Raw genomic sequence first — 20,514 nt, 5'->3', positions numbered from 1 at the left:
CACTCTCAAATAATTCTAGTACTTAAATCATTTCTTTAACTCTTCCCTTCAAATCTCCTTAGTTGATCAAGACAATACATAATTATTAAGCATGATAATCTAAGGGTTTTCAACATTAAATATAAATGAAATTTCTAAGCAGCAATAGTAGGATTGGTTGGAAATAGATCATGATCATCAGTTGGGATAGTATCATCATCGATAAGCTCCCAACTAGTAAGAGAGAGAAACCTCCTCTTCTCAATTTTTTAATATTTGGAAAAATAGAAATTCAATTGTCTTTTCTAGTTATTCGACTAATGCTCACTTTTCTTCATACATTAAAATTATTGTTTGCTCTAATGTAATTATGCAGGTCCAAGTGGAAGCTTGCAAATTTTCTCTAGAACGTGTATCTACATGAACTTCTTGATCACTGGGGTAATGCTTTTGACACTTTTAGTAGAGTCCTATACCGTACTTCCTCGCCACCTTATGGGCATAGACATGATCATAGTCAAGTAGCCAAATAAAATCATAGAGTTTTCAACCTCAAGGTTCCAAGGATCTTGCTTCATACAAATGGTCTCAATCCTGTCAACCACCCTTGATCTCTTTTTATAGGTGTGATACTCCTAAGTGACTATATTTTAACAAGTTCCATAATTATTTTGAAGATCTCTCTTTATTCTTAATCATTATCATAATCTTAGTTAACACTCATAAAGTACTAACTAGATGTCATTCTTTTTTTATAATTGAACAAAGTTGGTTACAAAGAAAGAATAGTAGCTCCAAGAATGAACTACAAGAAAATAAAAGGAAATTACAAAGTATCCATCACAAAACAACTATAAGAAAAATGCTAATCTAAAGTAGTTTGTAGCAAACTATAAAAAGTACATTGGGGCACAAATTTAACTTGAAGTTCAAACAATTTTGGAGTTGTCATGAACCTCTAACATCATCTACAAGTGCATAAGTTGGTATTTGATCTCATCCAAATGATTGCTATAAACATAAAGAGGTGAATTATAACATGATGTCAAAATAAAACTGTAGCATTTCTACTTCAAGATGAGTAATGTGATTAGAAAACACAAATAAACATCTACATTTCCAAATACGCAACAAAATAGTTTGCCACATGGAATCAACAACCATGACCTTATGACACACAAGACCAAAAATGACTTATTTGCAACTCAAAACATGATAAAAAGTAGAAGGAAGATGATCAAATATAGCAGTCCCCAAAAAAAAAATTATACTTTCAACATGTTGACAAAAACGACACTTAACTCGTTGAAACTTATAATATTTCAATCTATCCCCAATAGACAATCTAAAATGTAAGGTTTTTCATGTCAATACTTAATCTTGACCTGCAAATCTAAGCACTCAAGTTCCTCCACTTCATCTCTTTAAATTATAATCCCATTTGTTCTTAAGTCTGGGCATTAATTAGCTGCTAGGAAGGAGTTTTAAATAATTTTTCTTTAAGGGAAATAATAAAATGGATTTTTTCTAAGCCAAACCCAATCTTTGAAAACATTACACTGAAGAGGAGTGGATAACTTCGTAAGAATATCCAAAGGATCCAAAGACGTCACAAATCTAACAAACCCTTTAGACCTATTATTTAGATTGAAAGAAGTTTTGGAGCTTTGTCAATCAACCCAATCCATGGAATTGAAGTCCCAAAATCTCACAAAACTGCTTCACACCTTTCTTGAAAAAATAATGAGCTTGTTTGGGAAAAGTAATAGCTAGTGATTGCCTATGATATTGAGCAAGTTTATTAATCCGTCGAACAACTTTCCATTTGTTAGTTGCAGCAGCAAGAGTAATAAAATGATGAACCAAGATTTTCCAAGGTTGCTTACCTGTAACAACTCTAATTTTCCACTTTGTTGATAAATAAGCCCCTTGAGTCTTAGGATCTAATAATCCTAGCCCGCCTTTTTCTTTAGGTTGTATACAATATAACCGAGACGAAGCTTTCAAACCTAGTTTTCCATCTCAATTAGTATAAATTTGAAAACATAAATATTCAGTTTACAACCTGAATTGTACCAGTCAAATATAAAAATTTATTCCAATTAAAGATCTTTTTTTTTTAGTTTTACTAAGAAACCAATTCCACATCTTAGAAAGAGCCCCCAAGCCAAAGAGTATACCCAAATATCTGATATGCTTTCAATCTTTAGGAATCCAATGATGAAGTAAATCAGATTTGACCATAAGAAACTCAATCTTGTGATGAGCTAATTTTGAGTTCAAAATATAGCAATACAAGTTTAGAACATCCATATCATTACTAATTTCTGTTTCAGAATTTTTAACAAAAGACAACTTGTCACCAGCAAAACTCATTCTTGAGAAAGTGACAAAACTTAGATATCAACAATTTATTAGTCTATAAAACAAATTTACTATATTCCATTGCATTAAGATTTATAATCCATGAGGTCCATAGGATTTCTTCCACTCTTTTTCCTTTCCAAAACTTAGGAAACATGCGGCAATTACAACATGTTGAGAGAACGTGATTATTCCCAGCATTTCTAATTCGAGATACTATTCAAGGTCTGCACTATTGAGGTCTGGTGATAGATTAATATTATGTATAGTAGATCTAAAATGCTAGTTAAAATTTCAATGACCGAGGAGTTTCTAGATACTATTGAGGAGGATAACCTGAGCTCCGTATTGAGGTCGTAGGGTAAATAAAAGGAAAGGAGCATGAGTATAAGAAGGTGAAGTCACAAAAGAAAACTTCTGCAGAATCATGGCCAAAACCATTTTTGCCTCCGACAAGGCAAAATTCTGGCCCACACATATAGTTAGACCTGCACCAAAGGGCATGAATGCCATTGGATGTTTTGCAGCCTTTGCAATTCCTTCACTAAATCGCCCTGGGTTGAAATCGTTGGCATCATTTCCCCACAAAGCAGGATCATGGTGAATTGCAAGGATCGGAAGCTCAAGTTGAGTACCTGCAGGAATTGAGATCCTCCTTGTTGGCGCACATGCCTGTCGCAATACACCATCTGCAGGTGGATAAAGTCTCAAGGTCTCATTTATGATCATTCCCACCTACAAAACAAAATCATACAATATTTTATGAGACAAATCCAAAATACTGCTTTTGAATTCAAACCCCAGTGCTTGTTTACAATTTAAATTGGGTATTGCTTCGCATTACATCCTTTAAAATTGTTTTGGCAAGATAACATGTACAAATTTCAATAATTTCTCTGCTTTTTGTTTCATTTCTTAGACTAATTGCTCACCAACACCTATTTGTTATAGTTTGACCACCTTTAATATCATTTCAAATTTTCATAAAGGCTCTATATATACGATTGAATTCTGTTCCCTCTCTATGTATATTTAAATTTACAATAACTGAATCTATGTTTCTACTATGGATGTCAGCGGGTACCTCAAGAACCTGGAAAAGTATAGAGGCTAAAAATTCAGTTTATCAGAACCAGCAAATGGCCCCTACTCTAATATATTATTTGACTAATTTTAAAATGCTTTATGATATTCTCATGGAAATTTTCGCTTCTTTTAGATGATTCATACAATTTTGAAGAGAACTAAGCTGTCTGCATCTGGATATTTGTTTCTCCCACATACTTCCAATACCTCTCTGCGACCTCGCTCTTGCCAATCTTGATGTATGCCCAACAATATTATAGTCCATGTCAACAGTACTGATGTGGTTTCATGACCACCAAAGTAGAAAGTCTTACATTCATCAATGATTTCCTCTGTACTCAGGCTCGCTTTACTTTTTGCATTGACTCCCGCCTGCTCCTTGCTCTTAGACATCATAAAGCCAAGCAGATCAGCACCATAGCTACCTGGTTTTTCCATTCCAGCAGTCTTTTTCCTAGCATCTATAACTTGTTTTAAGCATCTTCTTATATTTTTCTCCAAATTCCAACGTTGCCTGTTCTTTGTAGTAGGCAGAAACCTGATGAGAGGAGATACTCTCAGACATTATGTACCAATTTAAGAAACCAAAAGAAATTATAGATTCTGTGCACTCCATAATATGAATAGGCCCTCGTAATGTACCAACACATTATCCTAGTCCGACAAACGTTAGCAAACATTTGTTGTGGGTGCTTTTGTTTCGTTAGTTAATCTCAAGTGATAGAACCTATTTATTAATGTAATTTCAGATGAAACATTTGAACAAACTATTATTTAAAAAATACATAAGAGAGAAAATGTTGATTGCACTCCTAATTTAAGAATATGTCACAAAACTCAAGTTTGTCACCTGAAACCTGGAATATAAACAGTGCTAAATGATTCAGCTGTAAGAATCATCTGTTTGGCCTGCATATCAAATATTTCCTTTCCCTCTGTAAAATTGCTACCAAATGCTGTGCGGGAAATAATATCTGCTGTAAGTTCCCTGAATTCATTTTGCACATCAATTTCCGATGCACCTGACAATACCAATTTACTCCATTCATCCAACATATCGGCACTGCTTTTCACAATTGTCGGAATCATACCCTGTAATTACAGAAATATTATTAAAAATATATATAAATTTCTAGTATGACAGGATATATCTCCTATGAAATTTTGATTTGAATGTCAAAGTAGGGAAGTATTTATAGACAATCTGGATAGTTACAAAGAGATTAGGGTTTATAATGGCAGTGTCATAGATTCGATAAGATAAAAGTAACTTTTATAGATTCTAACAAGAATATCAGTATACAAAAAGCACCAGCCAAGGCTTCTAGGTAGCATCTCAATCAAGTTTACTCCCCACTGGCCTGTAAATTAAACAAAATTAGTTCATAATATTATGTTTCTATAGATCTCAAGGTAGGCATTGATTGAAAAAAAAAAAAATAGTACCAGGGTCTCCCACGTATCTCTTTTTGAATGCTTTAAGAGAAGTACGCTATTCTCTTAAGTTGACAGAGATATAACCCTTCATTAAAAATATGTCAATCCAGGGCAGCAGAGGATGGCGCTTAATTTGGGTTTCCTCGTGGAAAAATCAATGGCTTATTTCTTCATCACAGACGAACTTGTTAAAAAATCTTTGGGCTCAAGTGATGTGGCCCTGCCCTCGACATCCTTAAGTAATTTGGCTTGGATATCCTTCAAACTAATTGCATTCTACTTGAAAATCATTTTTAACTTCAGTTGTGACGCCCAACTGCAATATTTGGCCGTGGATATAACGTGGGGATTATATCTAATTGGAGGAATCACCCTGGCTCTGCAAATAGTCCACTTATGCATGTTTGGAAAGAGGGTTACCGGAAACCAGAAACGTGACGGCAACGGCAACAGTGACACTGAAATTTTTTCGATTTATATATATTATATCATTTTAATCCTAATTCTATCTGATAAAATATCCTTCGCCAAAAAGTAGCTCTTGTATGCTACATATATCAAAAGCATCATATCAAATATTTGTATGAGCAACCTAAAGATTTGCACAAAAAGTCCATGAGAAAAAACGTTGGGACATTAGAAATCATTTTAACGCTGAGAATGCAAATGGTCCGTTTGAAATCATATAAGTATATTTGATGGATCATTCTTCCTTGTGACATTACTATGGCAGACCAAACGAAGACCACTTTATCAATGTGTTCTAACAAAGTAAATGGACATTACAATTAGTCTATTAAAAAAGTTAAACAAATTAGCCACAATTGCTAAATTCATCACAAGCGTTAGAAAATTTCCTAGATGAAATGTAGGTGAGCTGATCATATTGCGTTAAAAAATGATGGGTACCCAGATAGGTAAGCGAACTTGAAACACCATTATCATTGATACAGCAATATTTGCAATGAAGCTGAACTCGTCCGTAGTTGGGTTTGCTTGGGTAAAAATTTATTAATCAGAAATGAATCAAAGAATTATCCATTTTAATCCTCCCAATCAATAGTTCTAACATAGGACGACTATAGGACGACTAACATAGGAGAGAAGTCCAGATTCAATTGTCCACTATCTGCAATATTCCAATCTTGCATTATATGCCCATTTTGTCACGCAATCCACTATCAGATACCCATATGCCCATTTTGTCAAGCAATCCAGACATTCTCGGAATCAAAAGACCTACTCAACTAAAAGATCTGTGAATAAACACAACTAAATATCAATTAACATCGTAACCTTCTATTTGATTTTTAGATCAATGAGCAGGACAACTATTTAGCCTAAGCCATCTTAAAGAAACGGTTTTATGAAACATGGATGAGGGACAACCGTTTCACAAAATGTCCGAGCCAAAAAAAAAAACTAACAAACAGAACTACTCCCCGAATTTCGCAGGTTAAGTTCATAATTAAAAGCAAAGCTCAGTAAATATTGAATGAATCTTTGGGACAATAAAAAGATTTCCAAAGAAGGTATTTAACATATAAAAAAAAATGCAGAGAACTTATTACCATGATGTGGAACTTGGTAGATTACTCTCCGAAAAAAATCGATCCATACATTCTATTATTTAGGTTCTAATTTAGGACATACATACAAACATTCAGTGCCTTACCTTCAAGAGATCCATATGGAAAGCAGGATTGATGATTTTCCTGTGCTGAGCCCATTTTTCACCTGTCAACCCCACGAGTCCCTGTCCAACTAGCTGTCTTGAAAGGGGATCACCTGGAAGCTTTGTAAAGTTGTGAAATTTAGCGGACAATATCTCCTTAATAAGCTCGGGATGGGGAACTACCAACCTGGCTTGAGGCCCAAACCAGAAAATAAAATCCTAACCTATACATCACATTGAACAGTTTATTAATAAATACAATCTTCAGAATCCTGGATCTTTTTTTTGTTCCTAATCAACCACTATTCTAAGTTCTAACAATTCCCAAGCAAAACAATTAATGGTGCTGAGCAGGAATTCCAGTAATATGATTAATAAAACATCAGGCGCTTTAAAAATTGCAGAATACAAGTGTACCATAAATTCTGCTCCACTCATGTAAATGGGGAAAAACTCGAGGGACCATGTCATGTGAGAGTGGCATGGATTTGGCTGTCTGCTCATCGATCATTCTGGATATATCTGTAGAATTCCCATATAATATCCTGTATGGAGGGCTCCTGATTCCTTGTGCTTCAAAGAACTTTTTCAATCGCAAAGGCTTCCACCATATTGCTGTTGCAATCTTAAATAAAAGCATTATTAAACCTCCACAAACAGCTGCCAAACCCGCAAATAGCCACTCCATATTCCAGACGTTGCCAACACCCAAGAATTAGATTTGTAGTGACTATGTCCGTGCTGCTAAGTGTAGGATTCCTTGAGTTCTTGCTATTATTATTATATTTGCATAAAGAAATGACCTGTTGACAAAGAATAATGAATGCAAGTAGCTGAAGCAGAGTGTCGTAGTCAAGAGATGACAGCTTATATTATTATCAATAAGTGTACAACGATATTAATGAGAAGGGATGATTTCTTTCGGACGCGTCTATTCTGGTTCCAAAAAGGCAGTATGGAGGGACTAACACGAGTCGCGCGTTTTACACCGTCGATTTTGCATTTAACGGTCGCGATTGACTAACCTGTCACTAACACGCTGTACGAAAGGTCTATTTTGGAGCCAGAATAGCCACGGCCATTTCATTCTAGATATAGGGGAAAGGACTAGTAGTTGAGCATGTACCAATTGTTGTGAGGGTTGTTGATACCTTTTGTTTCAAAAATTGAACAAATAAAACCTATTGTTTGAAACAAAAAATATCAATTTTTGTTAGGAAATGTACCAACAGTTGTTAGGAAATGTACCAATAGTTGTTAAGAAATGTACTAATATTGTAAAAAGTAACCAATCAGGTGATGCCATGTCAGCTGCACAACTATTGGGGTCTCTTTTGCACACCTATTGGTCTCACTTTTTTGGGGGGCTATTTTGGACACCTTGGCAAAAAGCATGCTGATGTGGCATCATATTTGATGATGTGGCCTTGAAACCTTAGTTATAAGCAAGGGACTTGCCAAGTAAGCTGCTGTAAAAAAATCGGAGTGATTTGAAATTTCCAAGTAAGATTTTGAGAAGCGCGAAGTTAGGGTGCACAACTATTGGATCCTTTCCCCTAGGCCCAGATAGTTTTTTAATATTAGCACTTGTAGGGTTATTCTGATTCTGATAGTAAGATATAGATGAACTATTTGAGATGAAGAATTTGTTGTGACATTTATTATTAGAAAAGAAGAGGTCGTTGTCATATTGATTATTAGAAAAGTAAATAGAGTGGGAACTGATTGATTTCTACTATTGCAATGGCTTACAAAACAAGGTGGTTGTCATATTGATTATTAGAAAAGTAAATAGAGATGGAACTAATTGATTTCTACTATTGCAATGGCTTACCAAAGCAAATGTTGCACTACCATTTGACACAATCGAAGTCCTCCCCATCTAGACTATTGTTGCATTCCCCTTGTTTGTGTTGGGTGGTACTGGCTAGTTCAATCGATGAAGATTCCAAACTATTTGGATGATAATTGGTGAGCCTAAGCTTGCTCACTCACTTTTCATAATGTATTCATTATCAAGGTTTTAATACTATTTTTCTCTTTTGTGACCACCATGAAACTCTCAATCATATTTTCTAGTTTTTTTTAGGAAAGGCTAATCTACTTGCAATTACATACATGATTTATTTTTGCCTTTTAATCCCTATTATTTCTTTAGCATATAATTTTTATTATGAAAATATTGTTCCACCATTACATAACAGTTGCATGAATTGTCTTCACTTGCTCCTTTATAACTTCAAATTGTTACACATGATTGATCACTCACATATAAATATAAATTTCTCCTAGCATATATCAATAATATTGAAGTATTTACCATGTTTATTCATTGATGGTATCAAAGTACAATTGTATTTTGAGCTAGTGATCTATGGAAGGATGTGTGAACAAAGACTTGGATGTGATAAGATCCACACAATATAAGATGGGAAAGGGTTTGGATTGCTCTTGAGACAATTTAATGAATGTATGTTTAATATTGATTGTGTGGGGCATCAAGTGTCTTTCCAAATAAAATAATAATCTATTACAAACAATATTAACATTAATTCAACCTAAATATAATTAATTTCTTAAGTAAATTTAAAATTATTATAATACTAAGAATAAATATAATTAAAGTCTTGAATAAATTAAGAAATAAAAAAATATTATAAATTTAAATGTAAACTATTTTAAAATTAAAAAGTTATAATTCTAATTAAAATATTAGAAATAAAAATAAATTATATTAAAAATTGTTAAAATTTAAATTTTATCTTTTAATATAAAAAGCTACAAGCAAAATCAAACATAACCAATTAATTTTTATATGATATTTTTTAAAATAATAGTATTATTAATTATTATTGATTTTTAAATGAAAGAGTATATATTGTTGTGGATATTGCAAATTGAAAGAACATTTAAAAAATAGATTTAAAGGAAAGAAAAATATTAACATGTCTATTAGATGAAATTTAAGCTCCTTTTATTTATATTTTCCTAACCTGATTTTTTTTATCCTCTTTAATTAGTGACCATAGGCATTCTTGGCCTCTTTTCCCTTAAATATATGGAAACCTTGTTTAAGAGAGTCTAGCAAAAGGACTTTAGTGATGAGCATTTAGACGGATGGAGGTTGTGACTGATACAAGTTATACATTACAGGTTGAAGATTTTGATATGGCTAAAAATGTTCTTCGATCTGGTGGGTAGTTGGTCATGTGTTTAGCACATTACAAATGCAAATATGTCATTTCACAAAATTTCACACATACATTGCTTTCAGTTGAATCCCTCACCAACAATCTTAGGTTAGTGAAAAAATTTCCAGCATGTGCAATATTTGATTTATGTTTCTTTGAACAATCATCTTTATGGTCCATCAAGACCCCACATGATTTTACATCTACCCTTGATTCATTGACACATGCCTCTGCATAAAAACAAGTCTTGTTTCATTTGTCTTTCTTTGACTTTTCTTCAACCAATAATTCATTGGTACATGCACTTTCATGAAAGCATTCTTGGAAGAGCAAGTCACAAAATGCATTATGCATGGTTAAACAAATCAAATTCAGGCCAAGTATCCAATGAAATTCAAAATCGCTCTAAAGTCATGCTTTTACCCCAAGCTAGACCACAATCTTGTATATCATTCACACCTTCATCATAGACTCGAATTCAAATGAATTAAAATAACCTTAATTTAATTGAATTGTAAAGCCTCGTAATCCTTGTTAACTAACTATTCATTTCAACCACTCTTTATATCCTACTGGTAAAATGTCCAAGTCACATGCCCAATCTGCATCAACAAAACCCTATATGTCCAATGACCTATCCACATCATTAGTACCATGATAAACCAAATAGTAATCAGAAGTGCCTCACAAGTATCTTAATACCCTTTTAACAAAAGTCCAATGCTCTTTACCTAATTGGTTAGACATAAACCTGCTTAGAACTCCCACCGGTTGGGCTATATTTGATCTAGTACAAACGATTGCATACATTAAACTACCAATGACACTAGCATAAGGAAAATTAGAAATATCTTCAATATCATCATTAGAATTAGGATACATGTCTAAACTCAACTTAGGTACCAATTGGATATGGAATACTTACTAGCTTACAGTTCTACATTTTAAATCTCTACAAAATGGTGTCAACATAGTTACTTTGACTTAACCAAAGCTTTCTATATATTGAATCCCTATTGATTTGCATCCAAAGAATATATCTAGCAACCCCCAAATCCTTCATATCAAATGCGCCCAAAAGATGAGTTTTGAGCTCTCTAATCATCGTCGTGCTATTACCAATAAAACAACAAGTCATAAACAAGTCTTCCAAAATCTTATGTGGATATTTCAAATCACTCTCAACTTTCTACAACATTTTACTTGACAAATCCCCTATTTAAACAAGAGACGCAAAGCGTCATGTTCCTGCCGAGAGGAGAATAGAAAATGTATGGGTGGTAGTGGGGAGTTAGAAAAGGTTAATGTATATGCTAGATATAATGGTAAAGAACAACAAAACTTAGGTGTCTGTAAGATTGAAATGTAGATGGGAGGGGAGAAAAGGAAAAGTTGTATGTTGATCCTATCTTTTGATTAAAATCTGTTTGAGTTAGTTAGAAAGTGGATTTAATTTTTGTTGTAAAGTAATTGTATATGATATATAAAAATAGTATATTTATATTAACTAAAATTGAATATCTTGTTTATTGAGGGAGGTATAATGAAAATGGTGCTTTTTAATAAAAAATTAAAAAAAGTTAATATCAAACAATATTAACTCCTATATTTCATATAAACATTTTGAAATATTATTATGTACTGTAATAACATTGTAGCAAATTCATGTCTATCATTATTTATAAATCACAGACATTTTTTAAAAAGAAATATAAAAAACAAACATTTCATATCACTGAGAACAACAGATTAAGAATGGTAGCATCAATATTTGCAACAGTAAATTTATTAATTTAGGCATTTTTTGTTCTCGAATTTTGTCTATAGCTATGATTTACTAATTTGTTAGAGAAATTAGAGTGAGAAATTCTTATGGGTATAATTGAAACTTGAAATTCCAATAATTGTACTGGACCCAAAAATTGCAGTCCCTGTTATTCAAAGTGCAGATTTCCTGTGTATAAAATACACTGCATGTGAACCTATGAAAACAATTTACTGCAACTCAGTAACACAGAATGCAGAGAAGAAATATTGAAGTCCCTGTTATTCAAAGTGCAAGGGAGGGATAAAACTTTGTGCACAAGAAAAATAATTTTATTGCTAGGTCAAAGCGCGACTAAATAAATTTTATACTATATTCTTGTAAAAGACTCTTTTTCTTCCGTGCAATTGTATAATACTAAGAAAGAGGAGAAGTCATACAAGTATCAATCCAGAACAGTCCTTAAATTTATCTGTAGCACTCACAAGGATATAGAACTTCCCCATATTTGTGTGAGAAACATAAGGAAAATCAAAGAAGGGCATGCCAGGCAGAAGAACCAATATAAAAGCACATACAGTTTTCCCACTTTTCTTCTTACATTCTTTATTTTCTACTAATATGTTGGGTTTCACTTTCATCTTCTTTTACAATGAAAGCAATACGGGAATTTTTGCTAATGTAGCAGTGCTCCCTTGTTACAAAAATCCAATAGCCGAATTCACTTATAACAAACTAACTAAAAAACATAATCTAAATTAAACTCCGATCAATCTCTGTGATCTGTGTCCTCTTCTACCATATTTCTGCAAAAACAATCTACCGATTCAGCGGCACATTTCAGATTTATAGTCTGGCATTTTATGTAACATTTCTCTATTAAAGGCGTTCAGAGTTTGGTGCATTATAGAACAACTCTAATTCAAGCCCACATTTGGTTAAGCCTTGCATGGTTTACTCTTATTTTGGAAGATTGTGGTTATACATAATGACAGAAAATATGTATTTAGTTCAGTGGAACTACAATATGAAAATGCCTATGACAATCCAAAAAGCGTAGCACAATCTGAATCCTTAAACTATCGATTTTTACAAACTTTGAGAACTTAAACAAGGCAGCTTAAAGTTCAAAGGCTAAAGTAGTTAACTGATTGGACCCTTAGGTACAAGCTTTCCACTTAATTTGTGTATCAGCATGTTCCCATTCGTTGATTTAGCCATTAAACTTACATTTTACATTGAGCACTTAAGGCAATAGTACAGTATCGTCTAAGGTGTTTGGAGTAAACCGTATTTGTAGCAAAATATTATAAATACAGATAAGCCCAAAAATCTGTGGCAGTATGGTACACTGTAGACAACATAACTTGAAAGTAAAAATAAGACAATGGTTCGCATGGTGCATTTGCAAGGCCTAGTTTCGCTTCTGAATGTGATTTCATTCAGCCTGATCTTTTTATGATTAGCTGCATATCAATTTTTCAATTGGCAAACTTATGCCATGTATAGGAGCCCAGTTGGGAGGGCGACAATGACACCCACACACTTGAGGACAGGGTTTCCTTCTGAATGCGATTTCATTCAGCTTGATCTTTTTATGATTAGCTGCATATTATTTTTTCCAGACAAATCTCGTTTGAAGAGAAATATCAAACAATCTGAGAATATGTAAATTGAACAAGTATTGACTTGTTTATTAACGAAACAATGAAACTTGATTATGCCAGATTCTTATTCTTAAATGCCTTAGCCAAGCTCTAGGATTTGACACATTTGATTAATAGTTAAAAATCTTTACACACTTTTTATTGACAGTAGAAAAAGTAGTCCCCATTACATAAAATAATCATGAAATATCTTTTGAATCATACAGTACAGGTGCTCAACCTGTGATTAAACCAGGACAACCAGCTAGTAATTTTAGCATTATACTTCTGTTGAGTTTCACCATTTAAGTTCCAGCTTTGAATAACATTGCATTTTTCATTCTGCAGGAATAAATTTATGAAGATAACTGAACAAAGGTGTAATAATATTGTAGTGAATTTGTATATATTTTAGAAGAAAAATGTGTAATAATTTTCGCATAGAAATTTGAGATGAATGACAGATGGTAAATCTATGAGGAAAAAACAAAACTATATTAATTTGTACATGTAATAGATTTATATATCTAAATTGAAAAAAATGTACAGTGAATAAAGATTTTATTGATTTTATAGCTTTCTTAGAAACATGGTATATATATTAAATGCAAAACTGTAAGGCAAATTACTGGTTTTGTGAAAAATAGAACAGCGTACAAAGTATTAGTAGACTGCTTTCACAGTGATCGTAGACTTCCCATAGGGCTAAAAGTGCCTGCTACTCAAGCTTTAGATAACTGATGATATTTCAAAATAGAAATCGTGAAATAAGAAGACATGAATGTTTTTAATTTGTGGAGTCAAAATTCATGCTATAAAAGTTGTAGCTGCTGGCATTTACTGTGTTTGTATTGAGATTGTAGCAGAGAGTCGGAGACCTACAAAGTGGGTAGACAAAATTTAATAATATGAGAGAGAAGTGTAAGAGGGTAAATATGAGAATAAGGGGAGAGGAATGTTTTATTTGATGAAGGTGTTGTAAGGAGGAGCAACTGCTTACCTGTGTTGTATGTTTCTGGATCAGTGTGTGGTGGCAGAAGTGTGGATGATTGTATTTGTTTGGTTGAGAGTGAACTCTCCTTGGGCAGAGAAGTCACGGAGAACTTCGATCACTTTTGATTTGTCGTTTATGTAATCCTGAGGTGATAACTCTTGTAGAGTGGGCATTAGCTGGACTGCTATAGTCTTCTCTATGATGCAATTGATTTTCTGGTCAGGAGCTGTTGTGAGAGTTGACTTAAGGTGCAAGGAATATTCATGTTTGATGTCCTTTTGGCACTTTGGACAGTAGGCAGTGTTGCCATGGAGCATGTCGAATGTGTCAAACTTGTATTTGCAGCCAGTGCAAAAAGCAATGAAGGGGTTGGAGAATGCATTTGTAATAGTTAATTTGCCTGTGACCTGCAACCATAAGAAGGAAACAATTATATAGCCGCCAAGATGATGGTTTGTTGGCAAACATATGCAAACTGTGGAACAATACAAAAGGCATGCCAACTGTGTAAAATTTGGTTTTTCTTACCTTGTTGGTTGATTCGATGAGTGCTGTTAGCTTTTGCAATGTTCTTTTGTCTTTGAGTGTACAAATGAATGTAGCAATGCCTGTGTGGAATGCATTTTTGAGATCAGTTCTTTTCACAATGTTTTTGAACAACATTTGTGGAAGCTCATTACTTTGTAGTTTGTTCTCTATTTCTAAATAGTGTTGTGTGAAGTTGGCATTCATCCATAGCTGCAAAATAGGAGAGAAAATACATAAGCATGGTGCGTAAAGGGAAAGTAAAGAATGATGGAGGTTGGTTTGAAAAAAAGTAGAGATAAGGGAAAGAAGTGTGAGAGCTGTGAACCTGAGCGTTATCATTGTGTGCATCTTTTATTTCCAAAGTATATTGTACACCAGATCTCTTTGCTGCAACTACCAAAGCGCCTATTGTGCCAATAGGATAGTCACTTGTGTTATTTAGCAAGTGCCTGATTGTGGTGTTTGGGATGAAGTTGTAGTCATGTAAAATACGTGGAATTACTTGAAGAGTGCTTGTGTCCTTGAGGAGAAGAACACAGTCACAATCGCCTCTGTCGTAGTCAGTGCGTGGAACAACGTCAAAATCTGATATAGAGAGGCCCATGCCTAGGATGATTTTGTCTTCAAATTTGTGTAGTAAGTTGTTGCTGACAGTGAGAGTTATTGTCATTTCACCCTTCAAATCTGTGAGGTCTGCACGAAGAACTTCTCTAGTCTTGTTCACTTTGTCCAATGTTGCTTTGTAGATGACAAGAACATCTCCTTGAAAATTGTTTCCAGCTTTTCTGGCGTTTAGGTCGTCGATTGATAATGAAATTTCATTGTTAATTTTGGACCTGTGCAAAGAATGAAGAGTATTAGTACTATAGTAGTAAGGAAAAAGAGAATGTGTAATGTTTAGATAGGGCATGTATATTACCTTTTGCTTGTTTTAGTGTCCATTATCTCAGACTTTGGTGCTATTGTTGTATGTTGTTGCATTCGTAATGCTGCAGAAAAATAGTAGAGTGTTGAGTAATGATTATGTTATTTGGGTATTTTTGGGAAGGAAAAAAAAGTTGTAAATTGTGAGTGCTGTATTGGAAAAGTGAGTTTTGTGAAATTTTTTGTTGAATTTTGCTTGTTTGAGGCGGATTGATTGAATTTTAAGGATTGTGAATTGTTAGAATAGCTGCGAGGTGGTCAGTCCAATATGCTTCCATCCTATTAATGGTGCATATGTTAGTAGTTGAGTTTGACCATATGTGATCAATTAGTGGCTTATTTATGGTGTGCGTTTCTTTTAAGAGTAAATGTATATTGTACTTTTGCATATGTTTCTCAAGCACTTGTTTGGATTTGGTTTGTGTGGACATGTCAATATTGAGGTCGCCAACAATGTAGAGTAGTGTATTAAGGTCTATGATGTTTAGTATTTCATCAATAATTGTTGTAATTTGTGTAATTGGAGTATTTGGCTTTGCATAAATATTGCAAATGTTTAGTTGTGTAGTTGATAATATTATTGTTAGTGTAATTGCTTCGATATTAGTGGAATGATGTGTTTTGGATTTGGAAATAGGATACTTTGTATTTGTTAATGTTGAGATTCCATGGACATTATACATTGTATACATATTAAAGTGGTTGGCTAGAGGATTTGTTTGAGATGGATGTATGTGTGTCTCTTGTAGGCACAAGATGTCTAAAGACATTAAGATGTTGTCATTGAGTATGTCCAATGTGTGTTCCTGTAAGGTACATGTGTTTAGTGTGCATATGTGTAGGTGGTCAATGTTGTTGGAACAAATAAGTTTGTTGTCAATATTCCATTGTGCAGTTGAAAGTAGACGCAACATTTCTATGTGCACTTTTTTTTTAACTTTAAAATTTGCTGGAGTCAATGGGTGTATCAGGTATAATTTATCAAGTGTTTTAGTTCGTGATAGTGCTGTGTATGTTAAGCCATGTTGTTTAACGCCAGTGGGGTCAAATGCCATAGCATCCATTGTAAGTCCTTATGATCGATGTATAGTACGTGCACATGAAACTTGAATTGGAAATTATTTCCTTATTGTAGTGTGTGGTTGTTTATTTAGTTTTTGTATTGCTTTAGTTATACGGAGTATTGGAGTCCAGTTTGTTTGAATGGTGGGATTGTAATAGGGTGCAAGTTTTTTGCGTTGTTGTATTCCTATTGTTGGGTCATTGAAATCAATCCAAATGATGTCAATGTGATTGTGTTTTGTATATATTTTGAAGATTCCATCAGATCCATTGACAAGGCCATCTTGAGTATTGTAATTGCCAGCATATATTTCAACTAGTATATTTGGTTTGACGTGAATTTGGGAAGGCAAAGTAGTTGTGTGGTCATACAAACGAATTGTGTCTATATTGGTTTCTTGCTCATCCAATGCATTGAGGACAATTGTGTCTCCTGGAAGTTTTGTTAGCATTTTATTATCAATGTCATCACTTGTTTGTGCAGCGACACGCATTTTGTTTAAGATATAGATGAAAGTTTCATCTTTTTGTCGCATAGTTTTTGTTAGTGGGTAGCACTTGACATTGTCTATCCAGAAATTATATGGCAACAAATCTGTAGCAGTTGGTTTGTTTTCAAAGACAATGGAGTCGAGTACTGATAGTGCTTGGTAGAGGTCACCACAAAATATTGTGTCCAACCCACCAAAGGGTGTTGTGGGTGTTTGCATTATGTCACGTAAACGTTTGTCTATGTAACGGAGGAATGTTGAGCCAACTAAAGATATTTCATCAATTAGCAGGATGCGTAATTGGCTGAAGTGTTTTGACATTGTATCTAGAGTGTCAGTGCTAAGTGTTACAAAGTTTGATTTGTTGAAAGGTATGTGGAATGTTGAATGTAGTGTAGTTCCACCAACATTGAATGCTGCTTTTCCTGTATATGCAGTGAGTAGTCCTTTTGGTTTGTCTGGATCATTGTCAATGGAAGCACTGTAAAGGCGGAGAAGTGTTTGGTAGATAGCTTTTGCTGTGAATGTCTTTCCAGTTCCTGCTCCGCCAGTGAGGAATAAATGCAAAGGCATTTGCATGTTTTTCATCTTTTTAATGGCAATGTCTTTGACAATTGCTTGTTGCTCTATGTTTAGCATTTGTCTTAATTTGTGGTATTCATTGTTATCAATGATTTGTGTGTGCTTTGCAATTTCAAATGCACCATGGACAACTGTATCTGTAGTTTTGAGGCTTTTTTTGTTGATATCAGGTCCTATGTCGTATAGCTCTTCTTCGTTGAATTTGTTTGGTACATGGACATCGTTAACATCGTTAGGATTTTCTGTATTGAGTTCATTGATGGCTTTGTCAAGGTCGCCCCATGCAGGGTTAATAGTAAATGTAAATTTTGCACAGTTTGTTAGTATTGTTTTCTCATGGTGTGTGTATGCACTTTCCCATGAGAGGAAATTATCTTTTAGTGTGGTTTCATTGAGGGTAAATGGTACATATAGCACTAGTTTCTCTCTACAATAGTTTTCTATGTTAATATGTTTGTTGTAATTGATAAACCTTATTATGTTTGGTTTTTCTTTTTGCTTGATCTTGGTGCCATCTTTGTTATAGGTAGCAACAAATTCAACAAGGCAAATAGCAGCAATTGTGGGTGGTCGTTGTATGTAGTAGTGCATCAGAGATTTGCAAATAATATCTTCAGAGTCATCTAGTTCTTTTCTCAATTGTTTTGGAGGTTTTAGTATAAATGTCCTTTCATCATCAGGTCTTGTGTCAATGAATATGCATTTGCATGAGCTTTTATTCAATGGGAGGGAGAGGACAATGTGGGCAGCTTGTTGTGATGACATTTGTTGTAAGTTTAGTAGTGCATTGCCAAGTTTCCTTATCATTTGTATTGCATCTATGTTTTCATGTTGATGCTCTTGACGTATTTTGTTGAATGCTTGTGTCATTGACTTGTCAACTTTTGCAATGTAGGAACTGCAATACATTGCTGCTGCATATGCATTTAGTATGAATTGTGCATCTGTATTTGCGTTCCATAGCAAGGGCATTTGTTTGGCAAAGCTATTGTTCCATATTTGTGAGGGCTTTCTTTGTAGTAGTAACGTTGGCCTCTGGATTGTTGACCTTAGTGCTAGGATGTATTCATCCTCAGTTATTTGGATTTCATCTAAGAAGTCTTGCACGGTGCAAGAGGCATCATAATTTTCTATTTGCAATGTGGAATATATTTTTGTAGAATTTGAGATTATTTTTTCATTTTTTTCTAATAATGGTTCAAGTATCATTGTGTTTTGCATTGGTGGAAATGGGAAATTGTATCTACAATTTGTCTTTTTTTTTCTTCTGCATTGCTTTGTGTGGTGATGCTTATGTAAACTTGCTAGTGAATTGTCTAAATGTTCTGTGCTACAAGTAATGTACTTATCAACAAACTACACTATATCTTTAGTTGTGGCTTTCCCGTAGATTGGTGCATCTTTGGTCCATATGAGGAAGTGGTCATGTTCATTTCCTCGATTTTGAAATTCAGTTACTGAGAAGTAGTCAGTGATGTCTCCAAAGAAACTGTTATTAGATAGTATTAGTTTTTTCATTGCATTTATTCTATGCCTATAGTATCGTGCACATGTCATTGGATCTTTTTTAATAAGTTGGAATTTATGGTTTCCAATTTGAGTAATGTCTCTTTGTTCATCTACTTTTGAGTAGTGTAAATCATGCAGTTGTTGAAGAGTTGTCATCAAGGGTTCCCAATTTTGCTCTGCGCTAGTGAATGTGAGGAAAAAAGTTGGTGGCCCTAGTTGTCGGATCATTGCAAAGATATTTTTTTTTAGCTGATGTGTGTAATCTGGAGAAATTCTAATTCTTTTAAAGTCAATGTAACCAATATTTGATTTTAGCATTCTTTCTAGGTTTGGCTTTTCTTTGACATCTTTTGCAATTAGCTTTTTGCCTTTAAGTTGCCCTTTCCGTATTCTTACCCACATTGTTGAGATGACTTGTTGTATAAGGACTTTGACAGTTTTGAAAAACAGGTTAGTTGTGTGACATGCAAATTGTCTATGTGAGGTTAAGAGTTCCCATTGTGCAATCTTTTGGTATGTAAACCTTTTCGTAATGTCATCATCACGCGCACTGCCAAAAAAAAGTGTTGGGAAGTTCATTTCTTCAGCATATTTGTCTTGGAAAATGCCTATGGGACAATTGTCTTGTGCGGGAGCAATTTCTAGTATTTTATCCTGCATTTGGTGTATGCACCTAGATTCAGTGAATCCGTGTATCAAAGTTTCTGATGGTTGTTCTTCTTCCATGTCACTATCTGTGTCAGTATCAGTATTATTTATTTGTATTGTTTCTTGGTTATTTGAATTGTGTTGTACGATGGCTTGCCAATCTTTGTTGATTTGCACATTTTGTAATTTGTAAAGTGGTGTGCTTGATAGTTGAAACAAAGCTTGCATTATAAGGTTTGGGCACACCATTCCTTTCTGGAATGCGTTTTTGTACTCCAAGCACCTCTTTAGCGATACTGCAATTGTTGTTGTGCTGTCAATAGATTGTGGTAGTGCTGTTTGTATTATGTCCATATTTGCTGGGACATTAATTATCGAGCCGGTCAAGCCTAGTTGTGGTCTTCTATGGCCTAGTTCCCAAATTTGTGCAAATGCAATTCTTAGTGAGACCAATCGTTCTTCTAGCTGGGATAGATGTTGTACATGTTGCAATGGTTTATTAGTACGAATATTGTGTGGTGTTGAATATTTTGGTAGCACATGTTGTTGTAATGCATTGTTACAAGTTCGACATATTGTATTTCCTGTTGTAGTACGATCAAATTGCAATAGAGTTTGATAAGTGTTCTTTTC

General features: G+C 34.1%; 1 protein-coding gene across 1 annotated transcript; it reads right to left on the bottom strand.

Moving 5' to 3' along the window:
* Positions 1 to 2,401: 2,401 nt before the first annotated feature.
* Positions 2,402 to 7,300, bottom strand: LOC131859323 (cytochrome P450 734A1-like). The gene is made up of 5 exons (XM_059212931.1): positions 6,951 to 7,300; positions 6,542 to 6,760; positions 4,280 to 4,521; positions 3,574 to 3,967; positions 2,402 to 3,078 (listed from the first exon to the last, which is right to left on the bottom strand). The coding sequence occupies exons 1-5, from the start codon at positions 7,227 to 7,229 to the stop codon at positions 2,656 to 2,658; spliced, it is 1,557 nt and encodes a 518-aa protein (XP_059068914.1). The 5' UTR covers positions 7,230 to 7,300; the 3' UTR covers positions 2,402 to 2,655.
* Between the last annotated feature and the right edge of the window lie 13,214 nt (positions 7,301 to 20,514).

Source organism: Cryptomeria japonica, chromosome 10, assembly GCF_030272615.1.
Source record: "Cryptomeria japonica chromosome 10, Sugi_1.0, whole genome shotgun sequence".
NCBI classification, from domain to species: domain Eukaryota; kingdom Viridiplantae; phylum Streptophyta; class Pinopsida; order Cupressales; family Cupressaceae; genus Cryptomeria; species Cryptomeria japonica.
The sequence above is the reverse complement of the archived record's forward strand: the minus strand, read 5'-3'. Positions and strand labels throughout refer to the sequence as shown.